This window comes from Planococcus citri, chromosome 5, assembly GCF_950023065.1.
Source record: "Planococcus citri chromosome 5, ihPlaCitr1.1, whole genome shotgun sequence".
Lineage (NCBI taxonomy): Eukaryota > Metazoa > Arthropoda > Insecta > Hemiptera > Pseudococcidae > Planococcus > Planococcus citri.
In genome coordinates, this window is record NC_088681.1 from 54,878,566 (window position 1) to 54,901,113 (window position 22,548).

The 22,548-nt window shown below is 34.5% G+C and overlaps 1 protein-coding gene across 1 annotated transcript; it reads left to right on the top strand.

Annotated features, from left to right (window-relative positions):
• The first annotated feature begins 863 nt into the window (after nt 1-863).
• On the top strand, nt 864-6,165 carry LOC135848933 (uncharacterized). Its single transcript, XM_065369030.1, has 6 exons — nt 864-971; nt 1,090-1,496; nt 1,580-1,603; nt 1,712-1,924; nt 5,288-5,449; nt 5,549-6,165. Exons 1-6 carry the CDS (start codon nt 878-880, stop codon nt 6,014-6,016), a joined length of 1,368 nt encoding a protein of 455 aa, XP_065225102.1. The 5' UTR covers nt 864-877; the 3' UTR covers nt 6,017-6,165.
• Nucleotides 6,166-22,548: the final 16,383 nt, after the last annotated feature.

The window sequence follows — 22,548 nt, forward strand, 5'->3', positions numbered from 1 at the left end:
TCCAGCTCCCTATTGTGCCGACCAAAAAATCCGAAATGTCCATTTTCTTGAATGTTAATGAGATACTTACTAACAAAAAGCCTACTCTTTTTTTTTTGTCCCTCAAAAAAGCCAACTATTTTCGGTTTCTAGAGCACGTTTTCGCGTTTGGACTGTGGACTACTCGCTGCTATTTAAAAAATGAAAAATGACGGAAATTATTACTCAATAGGCAAGGTAATGTTTCCAAATTGACGGTAATTTAATTTCCTTCAATTTTTTTTAGATTTTTAGGGAAGATAGGATGGATAAGGTAGGAGGGTTAAAATGACACAGTAATTTGTTCCATAATTTTCTTTCTTTTTTTTGACGAGAAGGAAGGAGGGAGTCCTTCAACTTACGATTTTACAATACCTAATTTCTGTTCGGAAAGGTTGCAAGCATCAGATTTTTTCATTTGAACCATGAATTGAAATATGGATCTTATCATGCAGCCATAGGAATCACATTCCAAAGTTTTAACACGCAAGATCGCTCTACAATTTTTCTAAAAAACTGTCGAATATTGCGTTTATTTGAAACGCAAACCTGCAATACATCTTGCATGATGTTATGTATCTAATCCACCTACACGTCGCGTCATGCAAAACACATGTTAGCGTCAAGATTTTTGCAAGATTCGAGGTTTACAGATGTTACTCGTAGCGATTTGTTTATTCTGTACCTGAAACCTTATTCACCTAAGAAAATATTACGAATATTGTTTTCGCGATGATTTCATTTCTCGCAAAACCACACTTCGAACGAGAACGAACGATTCTCAAAAATTAATATAAAATAATAAGGAATCCTGCAATGAACATTCATTCTACACTAACCACACTTCAATCGAGGACCAATGATGTACCCCAGTTACTTCACGATGAATTTGTTACGGTTTCTTTTGGCATGCTGGTTGATTTTTATGCTCGTCGAAGAAGCTGTTTCATTAAGTAAGTGCAAGAAGTCTGATCACCAACTTCTTTTTCAATTCATTTTGCCCAAGATGGGCAGAAAGGTAAGTATTACCCACCTATTCAAATACAAATTACAATTTGACGAATATTTCAGAGGAAGCTGCGTTGCCCCGATTAGCGGGTGCAACCCCATTGGCCGTGATAAAAAAACACGACTCATCTCTACAACTTGCAATACCTCACGCACACGAATCAAAAATGTATCTTTCTAGTTACAATTACGATGATTCTGGAAACCCAAGTGGTCCTAAAGAAAAATTTATGCTTGGGTGCCCTGCTTATGATGAAAAACAATTACAAGTGGAAAGGAATTGGAAAACTGGTGTTTTGGCGACGGACCAAACTAAATTACTCTTTCTGTCCGAGTACATAAGCCAAGAAGAATCATACTGCAGTTCGTCAGATTTCACACCATTAATTAATAAAGTTGAAGAAAATAGTGACGAGCACGTAAAACATTGCAACCAATTGAACGCAGACGTGTATGAAATCGGATATTCGGTAAGAATTATCTATAGGAATATAAAATTATACAATATTCTAAACATTTTAACAATATTTTCATATGTTTTTTCTTCTTTTAGGTATCAAACGACGAGGAAGGAAAAGTAATTCACAATATGAATTAATATGGATGAATATTTATAGGTGCCATTTTTACCTCACTTTTTTTGCGTTAAACAATTTTTTTCTTTTTAAATTCGAAACGAATACAGGACATTCAGTTTTTATCCACGTATAAAATATGCTATTCAAAGACCAAAGGTAAAGAAGCTACACTATACTCAATTCACCGTATCGAATCACCAGATATGCTGTTTATGGATGTAATAAGAGAACTTACTGATTATCAACCATTAATGTCTGTATACCATTATGAATCAGTTTTGGATTCCAGTTTAAGCACTAAAGACTCCTTTGAAGGCATGGTAAGCTTTAAGATCATCCATCCCAATACCTCGAAAGTTTTCATTGTAGGTATGTATATTGTATTATACTTATTTGATTCGATTGAGGCTGAGCTTGTATTGAAAAATCATGTCTTGAGACTCACATTGGGTCATTCCATGCCAAATCGGCGGATTTTTACACGAGGTGTCTTCGATTTTTTTCAAAATCAGATCAGGTGTAGAGGTCATCAAACGACGACGAATGACGCAACCTGGATATTTTTTCGATTTTTTTTTTGGTGGAGCTGTGCAGCCTCGAAGTTTCTAAAATGGCCAAAAATGGAAAATTTCAGTTGCAAATTTCTCCGGTTGCACCTACGTGGTATAAAATTTTGAACTTTTTAAAAAAAATTGTAGTACGTGGGTAATTCTCAGAAAAAGGTAAAAATCGTGTACATGGCAAATTTCTCAAAGGTTTTAGCATGAATTTTTTTTTTTTTTTTTTGGTCCATTCAAGGATTATCCCCCACACATTTCACATATGGTATTGAAATTTTTAGCCCCTCCTTTCATTGGTGTACATTCGATTTTATACCCCAAATGTCCTTCGACTTGGCTGTCACACACCATGTTTTTGAAAATGAATGCTATAAAGTGTCATGAACTTCATTTTTTTGGGGAAAAATTGGCACGTTCTCATTATCATAGAACACGAAGGTCCATTATTGTGCAAATTGCAATTGGAATAAGTCCATAGGAAGCTGACATTTCACATTTGAAAACTGTCACACACTTTTTGCGAAAATTTTAGAGCAATTTTCAATTATTTTTGGTAGCTTCCCAATCCAATATTTTTTCTGGTGAGTGGCTGCACTGGTTCACTGTCTTCATAAAAATGTTACCCCGCAATGTTATTCTCATAACCTACGCAATGGCTCGTTCTGATCGTACTTGTCTCTGAAAATATGACATTTCGCAAAATTGGTGTCCTTCGGCTTGCCTTTTTATTTACCCTGATGAACCCGCCAAAAACGATAATTGAGAAAGGGAAGTTATTCTACATGATAAGGACACATTTTTATTACGTGTTAAAAATCGAATAATGTCCAGTAGGTAAGGCTAGAAACGAAAAAACGTTGAGATTGTCCTTCGGCTTGTCCAGCGCCCATTTGTCCTTCGACTTGGCCAAATTTCAGACAGCTGTACTTTTATCGCGCTAGTCGACATATTACACGATAAAACAAGCAAAATTTGACATTTTCTCCCTCCCCACACCTCACCTCTACCCCTACCATAAAAATAAGTCCAGATTCGAACTTTGCGGTCTGAAAAACATAAATTGACATATTACACGATAATATAAGCAAAATTTGTTATTTTCCCCCTCTCCACGCCTCCCCCTCCACCTCTACATAAAAAATAACTCCAGATTCGAATTCTACGACCTCGAAAACATATCAATCGACATATTACACATCGATGAGGGTCGAATCCTAATTATCGCTGTTTTAGGGGGGCCGGGGTCCACAGTGGGGGGGATTGAATTGAGGCCAACACTAAAACAGGGATCTGGGACACCTATACAAATGATTCCCACTTGAAATTTTCCAAAAAAATGATTTTTATTTTTCAAAATTATGCACATCAAAATTGACCTTTTTTCTGAGAATTACCCACCTACTTTGAGAGGGTAATCGACGAATGATGTCAAAATCAGTGTTGCCACTTTCAAAACCCTAAAAAAATCGAGTAAAAATTCTGAAAAATTCTTAGTTTTAGTCTTTTTTTTAAATTTAGAATAACATAATAGAAAAATTCGACGGGAATTTTTTGTAATTTTTGAAAAACAAAAATTACAAGTTAGGCACTTATTGCAAAAATACCATCAGAAGTAGATACATGAAAAAAAAAATCACTACTTCTTCTGCTCCCAACCCTCAAAGTGGTAACCTGTGGAGAAAAAAATTATTCCCTATTTTTTATCTTTTCTATTTTTGAAAAACTCGGACTGAGGTGGGCCTCTCAATTTTTAAAAGTTTTAAAAAAATCCAACTTTAAAGCAAAATTTTCAACATTCAAAAATTTCAAGTTCAAACACCTTTAAAAAGTCTCTTTTGAATAAAATGAACTCTCATGACGCGAGAAGATGAAAAAAATAGGGAATTATTTTTTCTCCAGAGGTCACCACTTTGAGGGTCAGGAGCAGAATAAATTGCGAATTTTTTTTTTGTGCCATGTATCTATCTAAGGACCACCCTAATGTTTCACTCTCGAAATTATAGCACCAAGGAATGGCATTTCTCGTCATTTGTGTACAAATTGCGGAGGAGGGAATTTTTTTCAAATGTTCGCCTACACATTGGTGAAATTTCTCAAAAATGCAATAATTTTCATTTTTTAGGTTGCAGATGGTATTTTTGCAATAAGTGCCAAACTTGTAATTTTTTTTTCTCGAAAATGACCAAAACTGCCGGTCAAATTTTTTGATATAGGCTATTATTTTACATAAAAAGCATTAAAACTGAGAATGTTTTCAGAATTTTTACTCGTCTAGATCATGGTTACATTTAAATTATAAGTTTTTAAATCAATTTTTTAGGGTTTTGAAAGTGGCAACACTGATTTAGACATCATTCGTCGATTACCCTCTCAAAGTACTACAATTTGAAAAAAAGTTCAAAATTTCATTTCACGTACAACCGGAGACATTTTCAACCGAAATGTCCCATTTTCGGCTATTTTAGAGAACTTTGAAGCCCCACAGGCCCCACAGCTCCGCCAAAAAAATCAAAAAATGTCCGGTTTGCGTCATTCGTCATAGTTTGATGACCTCTACACATGATCTGATTTTGAAAAAAATCGAAGACCCCTCGTGCAAAAATCCGCCGATTTGGCATGGAATGACCCATTAGCAACATTTCAATGGTAAAAGGTCACGTTGAAATTCTTGAAAATTAAAAAAAAAATTGAAACATCATCTTTTTTGCATTTTTTAATGTAATGGAAAGGGGAAGATGGATGATAATGAATGGCCCAAACTTGAAAGAGTCCGAATCAAAAATCGACTTTATCAGGAAACTTCAGATACAAGTAGGGATTTTGCCAAGTTTGATAATTTGTAAGAGGAGGTTCAACATTGCTGCGCTCATTGAAAATATTTGCACAATACACAATTTTGAGCTAAAAAATTTCAAAAATTTGCCATCTTCTTGAGATTGCTGTTAAGAGAGATGAAATATTCAAATTGGAATTACTTGTCTTTAAAAACAGCGAAGTGAGAAGGTGTATGCTGAGCCTCCACACACAAGTACAACATTTTTCAAAACACCGATGACCCATTGTCCAATTTTATGCTTGATTTGACATAGGTTTGCCTAATACATAAATTTGAATCCTGTGCAGGTTTACTTTAAATATATGTTTGTTGGACGTGACGATATGCCATTCAGACCATGGAAGCAGACGACTTTTTTTCTTTTCAATTATACCACCATCACTAGAAACAAAATTTTATTCGAGGGCATGATACGAGCTGATTGGTACATTAGACTATACAGTTATAAAGTAAATAGGCCTATTGATTTTTTTCACTAAAAAAAATTGTTACACAATTTTGCTATCAGATTTTATACTGTATAAATGGCATTTCCCTCCCGTATACAGAAAAACAAACAGTTGAATTTGTACTCGGGTACGCATCAAAAAGTGATACAAGATACTCCACCTGTTGATTCATTTTGGAGGATTATTTTGGATGATGCCGGTAACGCCATTATTTTAGTAACCCAGCATACTCGAAAGGAATGCGGCCAAGATTATTTATGCGGAAAAAATCATCAAGTAAAAACATACAAGGAAGGGGGCTGCATATATACCTGTTCCCTGGACGAGGATGATAATCTACTCGAAGTGCTGGGTTTACCACCGTTGAAGATTACTGGAGAATTGGATTTCACACTTCAAACAGAAGAAACTGCGAAGATAGTGCTTGCAGATGGCCATGGGACATCGAATTCAAACCCTTCTCAAACCACTGATATTATCAAATTCTTGGACAATGAAAATTTTATGAATGCCCTGTTAAACATTGATAAGGATATTTTAAGAAATGCGGGATTTGAACCTGAATAATTTTGATCATGATGCTGGCGATCAGGACTTCAAAGTACGCTATAGGTACATCAATTTGATGTTTTCTTTCTAATACTTTTATGTAATTAGTAAGCTGTTAAATTAACTTTTCATTTTCGTTTTCAATCAATACATATAATAAATCTGTATCGTTTTCAATCAATATTAAAAATCTACATATTTAGGTATAATATCATAATTCCTTCAAGGAAACATGATGAAGTGTCCGCCTCCGATGTAAAGTGGACTGCATTTACTACGATTTTTGGAAAGAGCATGTTTTGAAACCTCCATAACCAAAATTTCAGTAGCCCAAATTGGTTTTTTTATTTGTGGTGAAATTTTAAAATTTCAAAGTTGACAATTTTTGGTGATTTGTACTGCTTTAAAAAAATAAATAATAATGTATACCTATATGCAATAAAAATGATGAAAATTAGTCCTGAAGCTAGTATCAATTCTCATTGACCCGAATTTTACCATTTTGAGGCATTCTGAAGCTTCCAGAGCAAAAATCGAGTTGTGGCTTATCCTCGACCCGTTCAAAACATTTATCCACACTTGAAGTAATTTCAAGGCGAACACCTCACTTATTAGGTCCCCCCCCCCAGAATATTCATAAGGCAAAAATGTCTGTAACCCTCTCCCTCTCCCTACCGGAATCCGAATTTCGCGATTTCGAATGGTTCTGTATTCTGTAACCTTCAGCGAGATTTTCGAGCTCCCCCGAATTTTAAAATTTCTCAAGAAGGCGTGAAAATCAATTTAGGCGGCCAAAAATCGAATCGTGATGTAAGTTTCAAAATTGAGCCATTCTGGATCAAATTCCGAGATTTTACTTCGTTGAAATCGTGAAAACGAGATTTTAACGTTTTTTACAAAGATTGAAATCTCAGAATTTGACCCACTAGTTATAGGTAAAATCGAATGAAAAATTATCGAGCACTTGCTAGTGTGTTTCAAATGTAAATTTTTCAATTTGTTTGAAAAAATATGCATCAACTCTTTTTCTAGGGGTGCCTAAAGTGGGAGACTTTAATAAAAGGGTTCAAAATTACGAATATGCAGGGAGCTTGATTAAAGTTTTTCATTTGGATAATTGAATACATACCTCAAAACGTTACGTTCAGCGCAAATCGCAGCTTTCTAGTTTTCCAGGGATTGTCAAAATATCGAAATTACGAAAAATAGGAAAATTGGTTTTCCGAGTCCCAGCGGAAAATTTTATCAAGCTCAAAGTTTGGTAGGATGGAGGTCTTTCGGATACTAAGTAATAAACTGTAAAAAGCTTTTCAGCGGCGTTCAAAGAGGTAGGTTCGAAATGGTGGTTACAAAATTCTCACAAATTTCTGACCCCCCCCCCATCCCGAGGGTCGAAAATAGAAAAATCACCTCGCATAACATTCATCAGGTTCAAACAGATAGATTACGCTGAAAAAGATTTTGAAAATACTCGGTGATTCCTGAAAAAAAATTTATTTGTAACTTTGAGAACCCCTGGAGTCCAAAAAATTGTCATTTTGGGTTAACTAACCACTGATTCGTATTTGGGACATTTATTAGGTACAACATTTCAACAGTGGTCGAGTCAATAACTGTCCGGGCCCAAAAAAATGGTCTTATCGATACGCCTCTTTTGCCCCTTTGGATAATTTTACCAGAAATTTACACTTTTTGAAAATGTTGACAAAAATGGACACTTTTCAACAATTATTATTGTGCCAAAAATGGGGACTTCTCGAACTGTTTTCCAAAAATCGACGCTTTTCAATATTCCCCGCCCCCACCCCCTAAAAATTCAAACATTTTGACAACTTTTCCAAAAATTGATAATTTTCAAATTGAGCAAATTTGGCAAAAAACAGGACTTGTTTGATACCTATGGAACAAAAAAAGGACTATTACACGCGAAAATCAATTTTTTGGACGTTGAGGGTGGGAAGGGCTTACAAAAAATCATGGACTTGAAACTTTCGAGAATTGGTATGTCCTCAAAAAAGAAGTCACCGAAAAGGACCCGCTTATCTCACAGAGAAATTAGTACTGTCAACTCCTTCTTTTATCAGTGAAAAAATTTCGTGCTAACACTTGTTTCTATCGTTTAAAAATGCGGTGCTTACCGCCTTAAATTGTCGTTCTTGAACCACTTTTTATCGTTCAAATGACCATCGTGCAGGTGCAATCCAGCTTTTTTATCGTTCAATTACATTACCAGCATTTCGATTGACAGGTCAGTCGAAATCGCAGATTTTGCCTTCCAACATAGTACTTGCACGAAATTTTTTAAATGTTACAAACGTAGATCGAATGAGCAGGCAAAAATTTATCATCTGACAAAATTTAAAGTGCTAAAGTGTCTTTTCCGATTTTTGGTGAATTTTTGAAAATCAAATTAAGGCCAAAATTGAGGGAAAAAATCAAAATCTTACTAAATTGATCAAGAAAGCTGAAATTTGGGATATACTCTATTTTAAACCTGCCAAATCGATTGGAAACTGTTTCAGACCGTTTAGAGTAGTTCTGGAGCCTCCAGCAGATTTTTGAAACTTGAAATTCTCACAAAATTTCATCAAATGGATTTGGAAAGACGAAATTTATTTTGCAAACTAATTTCAATACGCTACGAAGTCGACTGCAGGTAGATTTAAAGCTATTTTGGAGCCTCCAGCGACTTTTAGAAAATCACTGAAGCCTCCAGTACATTTCCGAATCTTGAAATTTTCACAACATTTTATCAAATGGAGAAAGAAAACGGAAATTTACTCTGCACTCCAATTTTAGCACTCTCTGAAGACGACTTCGGGTGGATTCAAGTCATTTTGGAGCCCCCAGCAACTTTTTGAAAATTCCTGAAGTGTCCGGCACATTTTTGAAACTTGAAATTTCAACAAAATTTCATCAAATGGAGTTGGAAAGCTGAAATTTACTCTGCACGGCACGTGCTACAGTTAATTCGAAAAGATTTTGTGGCATTTTTAAGGAACTGAAGTTTCAAAAAAGGCGCAGGAGGCTCCGAAATCCAAAAATAGGGTGTCAACTGAATCTCATCCTTCTATCTCAATTGGAGGCGAAAGGGTGAATTTTTTAAATTTTCAAATAAGTATGAAATCGATGCACAAAAAATATACGTTTCGAACTGGAATAGGGGACCGTGTACCAAGACGACGCAATTGTTTTCCCGAAGCCTGATACTCTTAATCTATCCCACCAAAATGGACAAAAATTTGATGGAAGGTCACTCCCGATCTTGGGAATGGGTGGGGTTTAAAATTGAAAAGCATAGTAAATTTCGGTTTTCTAACTTCATTTGATAAAATTTTGTTGAAGTTTCAATTTTCAAAAATCTGCTGGAGACTCTAGGAACTCTCAAAAAGTCGCTGGAGACTCCAAAACGACTTGTAATCTACCTGCAGTCGACTTCGTAGCGTATTGAAATTAGCTTGCAGAAAAAATTTCGTCTTTCCAGCTCCATTTGATGAAATTTTATGGGAATTTCAAGGTTCAGAAAACTGCTGGAGGCTCCCAGAACTACTCTAAACGGTCTGAAACAGTTTCCAATCGATTTGGCAGGTCGAAAATAGGGTGTATCCCAAATTTCGACTTTCTAGCTCAATTTGGTAAGATTTTGATTTTTCCCCTCACTTTTAGCCATAATTTGATTTTCAAAAATTCACCAAAAATCGAAAAAGACACTTTAACACTTGAAATTTTGACAGGTGATAAATTTTTGCCTGCTCATTCGATCTACGTTTGTAACATTTAAAAAATTTCGTGCAAGTCCTATGTTGGAAGGCAAAATCTGCGATTTCGAATGATCTGTCAATCAAAATGGCCGCCGTTTTGTGAGTAGGGCCATATTTTTTTTTAGGACAAGGGCTAGAAATGTTCCTTAGGATTCCCCCTTTAAGAAAATAGGTGTGCCGGAGGATCGGCAGGGAGTGCAATTTATCCTTATGCGCCCCCCCCCACTAAGGGGGGTTGCCTCAGAAATGAATACTTCAGTGCACTTATGAGGTCCACAGAGCAGACTAAAATAAACCTTAAACACGACAACGTATTTAAATTATTCCTTCTTCGTTCTCTATTCGACAACAGGACTGCAATAAGCCTGGCATAAAATTCATCTCTTTCCCCTCTCCATGCCCACTATTGGGTATAAAAAATAAAGGTTGATAAAAAATTTCAAATTGAAAAAACATCTTGCGCAGTAGGCAAGATTAACCGACTTTGCTTTGTTATACAGGAAAATAAACAAATTTACCGAAATTTACCAATTTACCAAAATTTACCAATTTACCAATTTACCAAAATTTACCAATTAACCAAAATTTACCAATTTACCAAAATTTACGAATTTACCAAAATTTTCGAATTTACCAAAAATTACACCAGCAATTTACCAACATTCACCTCAATAATTTACCAGACATTTCCTCACTAATTTACCAATTTTTTACCGAATTTTAATTACCCCAGTAATTTACTGCCAAAGGTTTTTACCAATTTACCAAACTTTACCAATTTACTAAAAATTACCCAAGCAATTTACCAAAATTTTCGACCAACTTTAATTACGAGCAATTCACCAAAAATAGCTAATCATTTCATTTACTAAAAATATTTACTGGTTATTTACCAAAAACTTAATGTTTTTTGTTAAAACAAAAATTACACTAGAAATTTTTGAAAAATTTTGATTTTTTATTGACCGGAAAATCTCACGAAGAGACAAACCTGACTAGAACTTTCGTCGAAATATTAACAAACAATTAATAACATAAAAAAAATATCGAAGAGATATTCAGATATATTTATAAACAAGTTCATTGACCTTTCGGTTCAATAAAACATTACGTAAACAAAAATGAGCTTAAAAGCTCAGCAATAACTATCTCTTACAACGTTCGAATTAATAATAACGCATCGCTACAACGTACAAAAATACAACGATTTAATAAACGAAGAGAATTCAAATAGCCAGTGAATTCTTGAATTAAAATAAAAAATTTAACTTCCTGTGCAGTAGCCAGTAAATATTTTCGTAGCGCGAATAGTTTACGCAGTTTTTACAACATTTATGGCAAAAAAATTTTGGACGGATAAAATTAACAAAAAAATTAACAAAAAATTTTCTCCTTTTGACTCGCGTGGGATTCGAACACCCGACCTCCGGCGCACCAATCTGCATCCTACACACCCTAACCACCCCATCTGTTTGTTGGGGGTGAGCCGTTTGCGAGATATAAGGGTTTACACAAATTTCTGCTTATCCATAACGTTGAAACACACTTAAACGTTCATATCTCGTAAACGGCTGAATCGATTTCGACCAAATTAAAAATTTCTCTAGTTCACTATCAAAGCAATATTTTGCCATCATCAGTTTCGACTTAAAGTTCGGAGCTTTTGAGTTCAGCGTGACACAAATTTATACATAAATTGATAAATATATAAATAAATATTCTAGGGGGCAAACTCGTAACCTTTTTCTTGATTAAACAGCAAACTCATAACGTTTTGGCAAACTCGTAACCTTTTTAGGACGTGACTTTTCGATGAGGTGCCATATGAATCTACAAGGTGTGGGGAGTCTACTGGCAAAGTTTGAGCAGGGACGTGAGATTGCTGTTTATACACTTCCCATTCTGACTCAATTTTCAAATGAGTACATAGGCTAATTAATATGTGCGAGGACATTAGGAAAAGGTGCTTATTGCCAATTTGCCACAAATCATTTTTTTACGTTCTCTTTGGTGATTTTGGTGGTTGAAGATCTCCTCTTTCACATGGTGTGGTCAAAAATCGTCTAAAATGAATTTTTGACTGCTCAATTTTAATTTAGAGTTGATTATACAGGTCCGAATTTTCGTGTTTTTCAACACTAACATCGATTTTATGGGAAAAGTATGCACCCTAGGAAAAAAATGCAATGAAGGAAATTGAAGAGAATGAAATTTCCTTTCTGCTCAGAGCTGGTTATTTTTTTGTAGGATGCTTTGTTCAAAAACCATTTGCGAAAAACATAGATGCATAGGACTTGAAAAAAAAGCTTTCCTGAAAAATTGATGTTTCGGCAATGAGCAACTTTTCCACAGGGCACCCAAAAATCAAGTTAACGAATATAACGCGGCCTAACATCGAGTACTATCAGGCCTATGGGGTGACGCGTCGAGCGTATGCACAGTAACGAAGTTACAGAAGGGACGTGAGTTTGTATTTTATACAAAACGTTATGAGTTTACCTGTATGCGGCTATATATGTATAGATTTCCCCCATACATTACGCAGCCCATGATATTTCACTGACTTTTTGCGGACCGATTTGTGTTGGCACTAGCAGGGGCGCGCTTGAATTTTTCCACGTGTTCTCACAGCAGCTTACTGCTGGGCCATGAGAAGAAGGTATATACTCCACCAGGTTGGAAAAGACTTACATTTAGGCTTGTAATTCGATTTTCGATTTTTGAGGAGAGCTCCCCACTCAAGTGTATGTTTTTTAGATATTCCCCAGACTTTTTCCGCCACCAAAAAAATGTTTTCATTGACTTACAGAGAGGTGAGGAGCTCGATTCGCTCGTGTATGTAACGCCAAGTTTGATAAAATCGGATAATGCAGGTCTTTAGTGATGTTTTGCCTTATGTACACACTGCGTTGGCTTGTTTTGAATGTCTGTAGCGATCGAAAACAGAACAGACTTTTTGCAGCCCGGTACTGGGCTGCAAAAAGTCCTGATGGGCCGCAAAAAGTCTGAGGTTTATCTAGTATGGGCTGCGTAATACCACTTTTCATGTGTATAAATAAATATATAAACTTATCTCGTTTTGCGCCATATGTCTTATCGTGATCAGCACCCTCCAAAACGTCAAGAAAATCCACCCCCACCCAAATCCTCAACCATCATGACAAATACAATACCTTACTTTTCCGTTTCACGGCAAAGTCGGTAAAAAAAATTAATCAAAATCCATTTAAACCACGAATTGAAATATTATGATTTCTGAATTTTGATCTCATCAGCCCTAGGAATCGGATTCCAAAGTTTTAACACGCAAGATCGCTCTACAATTTTTCTAAAAAACCGCCGAATATTGCGTTTGCTTGAAACGCAAACCTGCAATACACCTTGCACGATTTTATGTAATGTATCTAATCCAACTACGTCATGCCAATAACATGGTAGTGGCAAGATTTTCGCGAGATTCGAGCTTCGCAGCTGGTACTCGTAGCGATTTGTTTATTCTATACCTAAAACCTTATTCACCGAAGAAAATATTACGAATATTGTTTTCGCGATGATTTAATTTCGCGCAAAACCATACATCGAACGAGAACGAACGATTCTCAAAAATGATTATATAAAACAATAAGGAATCCTGCAATGAACATTCATTTTACACTAAACGCACTTCAATCGAGGATCAATGATGTATCCCAGTTACTTCACGATGAATTTGCTACGATGTTTTTTTGCCAGCTGGTTGATTTTTATACTCGTCGAAGAAGCTGTCTCCTTAAGTAAGTGAAAAATGTCTAATCGTCAACTTGTTTTTTAATTTATTTTTCCCTAGATCGGCAGAAAGGTATTACCCATCTACTCGAATAGAAATTATTACAATTTAATGAATATTTCAGAGGAAGCTGTGTTGAACCTAGTAGCGATTGCAGGCCCATTAGCTGTGATAAGAAAACACGACTCATCTCTAAAACTTGCAATACCTCACGCATACAAATCAAACAAATATCTTTGTAGTTATAATTACGATGATTCTGAAGACGAAAATGGCCCAAAGGAAAAACTGATGATTGCGTGCCCTGCACATGGTAAAAAACAATTACAAGTGGAAAGGAATTGGAAAACTGGTGCTTTGACGACCCATGAAACTAAACTACTCTTTCTGTCCGAGTATACGGACGAAAAAGCGTCTTGCAGTTCGTCAGATTTCACACCATCAATTAATAAAGTTGAAGAAAATAGTGACGACCACATAAAACATTGCAACCAATTGAACGCAGACATGTATGAAGTTGGATACCCAGTGAGTCATCTACAGGAATGCAACATTATCTAATATTCTAACATTTTTACATGGTATCTAAACGGTTTTTTTTTGTTGAAAAAAATCACTACTTTTTCAATACTTTTTTCACCACCTTTTTCAACCAAATTTTCAGAATGCTATGCACTCGGCCAACCCCCCTCCCCCACCCAGAAAATTAACAAGGTCAAATTATCAGGAAAATTTTTTTAAAAAGTTGAAATTGAAAGAAAATTTGCATACAAAGTATTTTTTGAACAAAATTTAAAAACAAAAAATCAGGACTGTAGCAGGACATTTTTTTAACAGTAGAGATTTTATAAGAAAAGGGAGACTGGGCAGGCAAAATTTTACATTAGAATTTTTCGCTTTTCCAATGTCTTCAAACATCTTAAGATTTTTTTCAAGCAAGCGGATGTCGAAAATGATGGAAAATTTAAACGACATTTGGGAAAAAAATATACCAATTTTTCGAAAATGAAACGGCAAGTTTTAATGATTTCTCCTTCAAGTCTGGAATTTTTCAATTGTGAAAAGAATAAACAAATTGGCCCTGGCGAAGCGAGGGCAAAAGTTCTCGAAAATCAGTATTTTGAGAGGTATAATTGCAAAAAACGATGATTTTTTGTGTGATGAGTTAGTAAATTATAAAAAGTTTATTATTTTGCAAAATTTTGAAATTCAAATGATTTTTTTTCAAATGCAAAACTGAAAAAAAAGCAAACGAGCCCGAACGAAGCGAGGGCAAAAGCTTTCAAAAATTCTTCTTTCGAGAAGTAAGAAAAAAACATTTATTCATGCAGGGAGGAGTTTATTTCTCTGATTCAAAACTTTAAACATTTCTTGAATTCGAACAATAAGTTTGTAATGTGGAAAAAGAGCTAATAGCCTGAGCGAAGCGAGGGCAAAAGCTCTCAAAAATGTGTAATTCAAGTTCTAAAAAAGTCGACAAATGAGCTCTTTTCTACGGAATAAAGATTGAGAAAAAGGAAATCACTACTTTTTCACTACTTTCACTACTTTCACTACCTGTTAGATACCCAGATTTTAGCAATGTTTTCGATTGTATTTTTCTCTTTTTCTAGGTATCAAACGACGAGGAAGGAAAAGTAATTTACAACATTATGAATGAATATTTATACCATTTTTACGCCACTTTTCTGCATTAAACAATTTTTTCACTTTTAAATTTGAAACGAACGCAGGATATTCAGTTTTTATCCATCTATAAAGTATGCTATTCGAAGACCGAAGGTAAAGAAGCAACACTATACTCAATTCACCGTATCGAATCACCAGATCTGCTGTTTATGAGAGTTATAAGAGAACTTCCTGATTATGAACCATTGTGGCCCAAGTTCGATTTTAAATCGGTTTTGGATTCCAGTTTAAGCACTAAAGAGTCGTTTAAAGGCGAGGTAAGCTTTAAGAATACCAATCCCAACATCTCAAATTTTTCATTGTACTTATTTGATTCGATTGAGGCTGAGCTGTGAAGAAAAAGGGTATGATTTATCGTTACGACAGAATAGGTGAATCGCACGACCGAAAAGGTGGTCTAAACGACAGGCCCGACAAATAAAAGAAATGCCCGACCAATAAAGAAATTGAACGACAGAAAAAAAAGTTGAACGACAATCATATGTTTGCACGACAGATAAAAAATGTCAACGACAAATAAAAAATTGAACGACAGTTTAAAAAAATTGAACGACAATAGTAAAAAAAAAATAACGACAGAAATATCCATTAACACGTCTATTTTTAATTTTTTTTTTAATCCATCGACACGCCTATTTTTACCAAAAAAGTTTACAAATCGAATAAAATGAAAAAAAAAAAAATAGAAATGTTCATAAAATGATAAGAGGGTAATTCTCAAAAAGTGGTAAATTTTGTTTGGCATAATTTTTATTTTATTTTTTCATCTATGCAAGCATCACATTTTCCTTTTGGTATTGAGATTTTTAGCCCTCCTTTCATTAGTGTACATTCGGTTTTATACCCCAAATGTCCTTCAACTTGTGTGTCACGCGCCATGTTTTTGAAAATGAATGATATATATAAAGTGTAATGATCTTCATTTTTTTTGTTGAAAAAATTGACGAATTCTCATTATCATAGAACGCAAAGGTACTGTATTATTGTGCAAATTGCAATCTCAATAAGTCCATAGGAACCTCACATTTTACATTTGAAAATTGTCACACAGTTTTTGCACCAATTTCAGAGCAATTTTTAAGTAGGTAAGTATTTTTGCTAGCTTCCCAATCCAACATTTTATTTATCGCTTTTTCGTGTGTTTTCAGACTTGCAATTGGATAAATTGTTCTGTCGTTTAAAATTTTATTCTGTCGCTTAGACATCCTTTTTTGTCGGGAGGACTTGTCGTGATTAACAATTAAAAATAGTCGCTCTAACTCATTATTTTGTCGTTGACTGTCGTTATAAAGACCTAACTTGTCGCTACCACAGCATTTATTGTCGTTTGCTGGTGTCGTTCAAACACCCTTTTCTGTCGTGCGATTATATATTTCCCATTGAAAAATCATGTCTGCAGACTCGAGGTAGGTATCTACATGACAAAAAATCGCGATTTCTTCTGCTCCCAACCCTCAAAGTGGCGACCTCCGGAGGAAAAATAATTCCCTATTTTTTATTTTTTCCATTTTTGAAAAAATCGGGCTGCGGTGGGACTGTCAATTTGTAAAAATTTGAAAAAATCCAACTTCAAAATAAAATTTTCAACATTCAAAAATTTCAAGTTCCAACACCTTTAAAAAGTTTCTTTTGCGTAAAATGAACTCTCATGACGATATCCAAAAATTTCGCCATCTTCTTGAGATTGCTGTTAAGAGGGATGAAATATTCAGATTGGAATCAACTACTCGTCTTTAAAACAGCAAAGTGAGAAGGTTTTGAGCAAAACAGTTCATCACAGCTGAGCCTCCGCACACACAAGCACAACATTTTTCAAAACGTACTCGATGACCCATCGTTTAATTTTTGTTTGATTTAACATGAGTTTGCTTGATAAATTTGAATCCTGCGCAGGTTTACTTCAAACATATGTTTGTTGAAAGTGGCGATATGCCAAACAGACAATGGAGACAGGCGGTTTTTTTTCTTTTCAATAATACCACCATCACTAGAAATGATGATTTATTCAAGGGCATGATAAGAGCTGATTGGTACATTAGACTATACAGTTATAAAGTATGTAACTATTGATTCTTTCACTAAAAAAATTGTACACAATTTTGCTATCAGATTTTATATCTACTGTATGAATGACATCCCCCCCCCCCTATACAGAAAAACGAACAGTTGAATTTGTACTCGGGTACGCATCAAAAAGTGATACAAGATACTCCACCTGTTGATTCATTTTGGAGGGTTATTTTGGATGATGGCGGTCGTGCCATTATTTTAGTAACCCAACATACTCGAAAGGAATGCGGCCAAGATTATTTATGCGGAAAAAATCATCAAGTAAAAACATACGAGGCGGGGGGCTGCATATACACCTGTTCGCTGGATGCAAATGAAAATCTACTCGAAGTGCTGGGTTTGCCACCGTTGAAGATTACTGGAGAATTGGATTTCACACTTCAAACAGACGAAACTGAGAAAGTGACTGCCGATGGACCTGAGACTTCAAATTCAAAACCCTCTCAAACCATTGATATTATCAAATTCTTGGACAGTAAAAGTTTTGTGGGTGCCCTGTTAAACATTGATAAGGATATTCTTAGAAATGCGCGTTTTCAAAAAGCATAATTTTGATCAGGATACCTGGCTATCAGGACTTCAAAGTATGCTATACATATGTAATTATGTACAATTTTTGGAAAAAGCATACTCTAAAACCCCCATAACCAAAATTTCAGTTGCCCAAATTGGTTTTTTAATTTGTGGTGAAATTTTAAGAATTCAATGTTGACCATTTTTGGTGATTTGTATGGCTTTTTAAAAAATAAAATAAATAATAATGCATGCTTAATTGCTTATTTGTAGTAAAAATGATGAAAATTAGTCCTGAAACTAATATCAAATCTTGCCCTCACTTCGTTCGGGTCAATTAAAATTTCATTGCGAAAAATTTTCTAAGGAAATTTCAAGGATGCAATTTATCATTACTTTTAAAAAAGGGCGCTATTGTACGATGAACAATTTATTCACGACAATAATTTTGACGAAAAATTAGAATTTTTTGTTAACTATGCCAAAATTTGATAATTTTAATAAAAATGGGATTTTTTTGAAAATTTTAGCAAAAACAGTTTTTTTTTTAGCAAACTTGGCAAGAAACAGTAACCGTTCAACAATTTTGACAGAAATTTGCCCGGCCTTTTTGACAATTTTACCTGAAATTGACACTTTTTTGAAAATTTTGTCAAAAACGGCCACTATTCAACAATTTTGCCAAAAATGAGACCTTCTCGACTATTTTTCCAAAAATTGACACTTTTTGACTTCGGCAAATTTGGCAAAAAAAAAACATCTTGCGCAGTTCGCAAGATTAACCGACTTTGCTACAAAAATTTACCAATTTACCAAAAATAACCCCAGCAATTTATAACATTTACCTCAGTAATTTACCAGACATTACCTCAAAATTGACCAATTTACCAAAATTTACCGATTTACCAAAATTTACCAATTTACCAAAATTTGCCAAAATTTACCAATATACCAAAATTTACCAATTTACCAAAATTTACCAATCCAATTTACTAAAATTCACCAATTTACCAATTTACCAAAATTTACCAATATACCAAAATTTACTAATTTACCATAATTTACCAATTTACCAAAATTTACCAATTTTACACAATTTACCAATTTTACAAAATTTACCAATTTACTACAATTTACCAATTTACCAACATTTACCAATTTACAAAAATTTATCAATTTACCAAAAATAACTCCAGCAATTTACCAACATTTACCTCAGTAATTTACCAGACATTACCCCACTAATTTACCAATTTTTTATTACCCCAGTAATTTACTTCCAAAGGTTGACACCAATTCAACAAAATAAATTACCCCACTAATTTAACAATACCAAAAATTACCACAGCAATTTACTAAAATTTACCAATTTACCAAAAATTACCCCAGTAATTTACCAACATTTTCAACCAACTTTATTGAAAAACTGAAAATTACCCCAGCAATTTACAAAAATTTACCAATTGGAATACCAATTTACCAAAAATTATGCCATTAATTTACCAAAACAAAAATTACCCAAGCAATTTACCAAAATTTTCGACCAACTTTAATTACGAGTAATTCACCAAAAATAACTGATCATTTTATTTACTGAAAATTACTATTAATTCGCCAAAAAAAAATTATCAAAAGTTACTGGCTATTTACCAAAAACTTGGATGTTTTTTGTTAAAACAAAAATTACACTAAAAATTTTTGAAAAATTTTGATTTTTTATGGCAAAAAATTTTTGGACGGATAAAATTAGCAAAAAAATTGGCAAAAAAATCAACAAAAAATTTTCGCCTCTTGACTCGCGCGGGATTCGAACACCCGACCTCCGGCACACCAATCCGCAACCTACACACCCTAACCACCCCATCTGTTTGTTGGGGGTGAGCCGTTTTCGAGATATAATGGTTTACACAAATTTCAGCTTATCCTTAGCTTATCCATAACGTTGAAACACACTTGAACGTTCATATCTCGTAAACGGCTGAATCGATTTCGACCAAATTAAAAATTTCTCTAGTTCAGTATCAAAGCAATATTTTGCCATCATCAGATTCGACTTAAAGTTCGGAGCTTTTGAGTTCAGCCCGGCACAAATTTATACATAAATTGATATATCTATACACATGAAAAGTGGTATTACGCAGCCCATACCAGATAAACCTCAGACTTTTTGCGGCCCATATGGACTTTTTGCAGCCCAGTGCCGGGCTGCAAAAAGTCTGTTCAGTTTTCACTCCCTACAGACATTCAAAAACAAGCCAACCCGTGTGTATATGAGGCAGAATACCACTGAAGACCTGCATTATCCGATTTTATGAACTTGGCGTTACATGCACGAGCTATTCAAGTACCTCACCTCTCGGAAAGTGAATGAAAACATTTTTTTGATGGCGGAAAAAGTCTGGGGAATATCTAAAAAACATACACTTGAGTGGGGAGCCCTCCTTAAAAATTGAAAATTGAATTACAAGCCTAAATATAAGTCTTTCTTCAACCTGATGGAGTATATACCTTCTTTTAATGGCCCAGCAGTGAGCTGCTTTGAGAACACATGGAAAAAATCAAGCGCGCCTCTGCTAGTGCAAACCAAACGTCGGTCCGCAAAAAGTCAGTGAAATGTCATGGGCTGCGTAATGTATGGGGGCAATCTATATATATGGACCTAAGTATCCTCGACGTCACCATACATAAACAGTACCTTTTGGTCACCAGGCTTTTAAATGCCTCCGGAGGTGTATTTACTTCATATTTGTAACCAGCACAGTTATAATAGTGCTTATACTCTTTTCCCCACTTGATTTACATGCTTTAAGTTTATACAAAAAAAATTTACGAGAATGGTACCAATTTGCCTCCGATTATAAACTGATCTCTTCCGTGACCTTGTGTATTTAAAAAGATATTGACTATAACAAATTGTCACCTGCTGCCTTGCCTAATAGATTACAACTACGCTGGCTACGAATACGAAAATATAACACAACTGGAAGCATTTAAAACGCGGTGACCAAAAGGTACTGTTTATATGCGGTGACGTCGAGGGTATGTCAGTGTTGATGGAACAAAATTTTTAAAATCTGTATACAGTAGGTGTATACATGACCTTTTCGTCACCGGACAAACTTTTCCCCTTTTACGTTTCAGGGGAAAACAAACCGTTTGGACTTGGTATACACAGGGAAACGTCTTCGTCACCGGCAAAACGCCTCCGTCACCGATTTCGGTGACCAAGAGAACGCGTGAGTATATAAAAGGTGACGTAGAGGTACCGTTTGCATATCCATATATATATACTGTCTTATAGTACATTGCGAGATCCGACATATACACAGGCATTGCGAGATCCGACCCAAAAAATTTCGAAAAATGCTAAAAACTCAAATAATAACCCTACAACTTCGTTCGAACGAACGTTGCAGTGTGTAAACAGTGCCTTTCTATGCATTGCCGCCATCAATTTCGCGATCCGCATAAACCGAGATCCACCAATGGCCTAAACCTGATTTGGGGGTGGATCTCACAAGATGTGTCGTTTATCTATTTTCAAAAATTGTATATCTATATATATTAAAAGAATCTTTAAAATCTTGACCCAATCCGCGAGCCTCTCCCACTGGACCGATTTCGCTCATTTTTGTTTTAAAATGTCCCTTATGACGCGTAGATATGTCATGAAACATTTAGAATTCAAAATTTTTTAGTTTTATCCCAAAAAATTAAAAATTCATAATTTTGTACAATTTTAACTTTGAGTTTTCATTTTGCAGCCGAATATTTCTCATTTGCTAGGCATTTTCCTTATCATCAAAATAGTAAACAAAACATCCAGCTTATACTTCACAGCCGACTATTTCTCCTTCTAACTACCCATTTTGTTTAAAAATTTATGATTTTTGAAGGAAGTAAGGAAATCTGAATAAAATGAAAAATGGAAAAAGATAGTAATTGAGAATGAGAGTACATGGATAGGTATATAATTAAATTGAGAAAATAAGTAAACCAGAAAAAAAAAGAAAGAATTGAAGAAAATTAAGGTATGGGCATTTGAAAATGAAAATAAAAAGTAAAGTTGAAGTCATGAAACAAAGAACAAAAGTAATGGAAAATGAATGCATAAGGAATAAAAGAAAAGGAAAGAATTAATGAATTAAACAAAATATAAATTGAAACCGCATCAATCTTGAAAAAAACGAATGAAAACAAAAAAATCAGATCAAATTGAAACCAAAACTAGGAAACAAATTGTAAGAAGAGAAAATGTAAATAAAAACAAAAACGTAGTAAACACTTTATAAACAAACTCAATCGTTAAGAAATGAAGTAAATTGAAATATTTGAAAATTAAAATAAAACCTGAGGAAAAAGGTAATGCCCCCCCCCCCCCCAATAAAAAGAAAAATGTATTTAAGAGAAATAAAACCGAAAACCAAAAATTGAAAATGAAAACACCAAAAACAGAAACTAACAAAAAAACACATTGAAAGTTGAAAAACTTCAAAATGAAAATAAATCAAAATTGAACAAAAAACGAATTTTGCCAAGTTTTGCAAGATTGACAGTGATGAGTTTTACTCAAAAAAAAAATTATTGAGTTTCAAGGTTGTTGTAAAATTCATTATGAAAAATAAGTATTGTTTTTTGTGAAATTTTTCAAGTCAATCTGGAAAAAACTAAATGGAAACAAAAGAAATCAAATCAAAACCAGGAAACAATAGTAAGAAAATAAAAATTTAGAAACAAAAATATAGGTACGT

Excerpts from the sequence above, each read along its gene's own strand:
- LOC135848933 (XM_065369030.1), top strand. The coding sequence starts at position 878 with ATGATGTACCCCAGTTACTTCACGATGAATTTGTTACGGTTTCTTTTG. Across the intron at positions 1,497-1,579 it reads TGTATGAAATCGGATATTCG|GTATCAAACGACGAGGAAGG; the intron begins GTAAGAATTATC and ends TTCTTCTTTTAG. Across the intron at positions 1,604-1,711 it reads CAAACGACGAGGAAGGAAAA|GACATTCAGTTTTTATCCAC; the intron begins GTAATTCACAAT and ends AAACGAATACAG.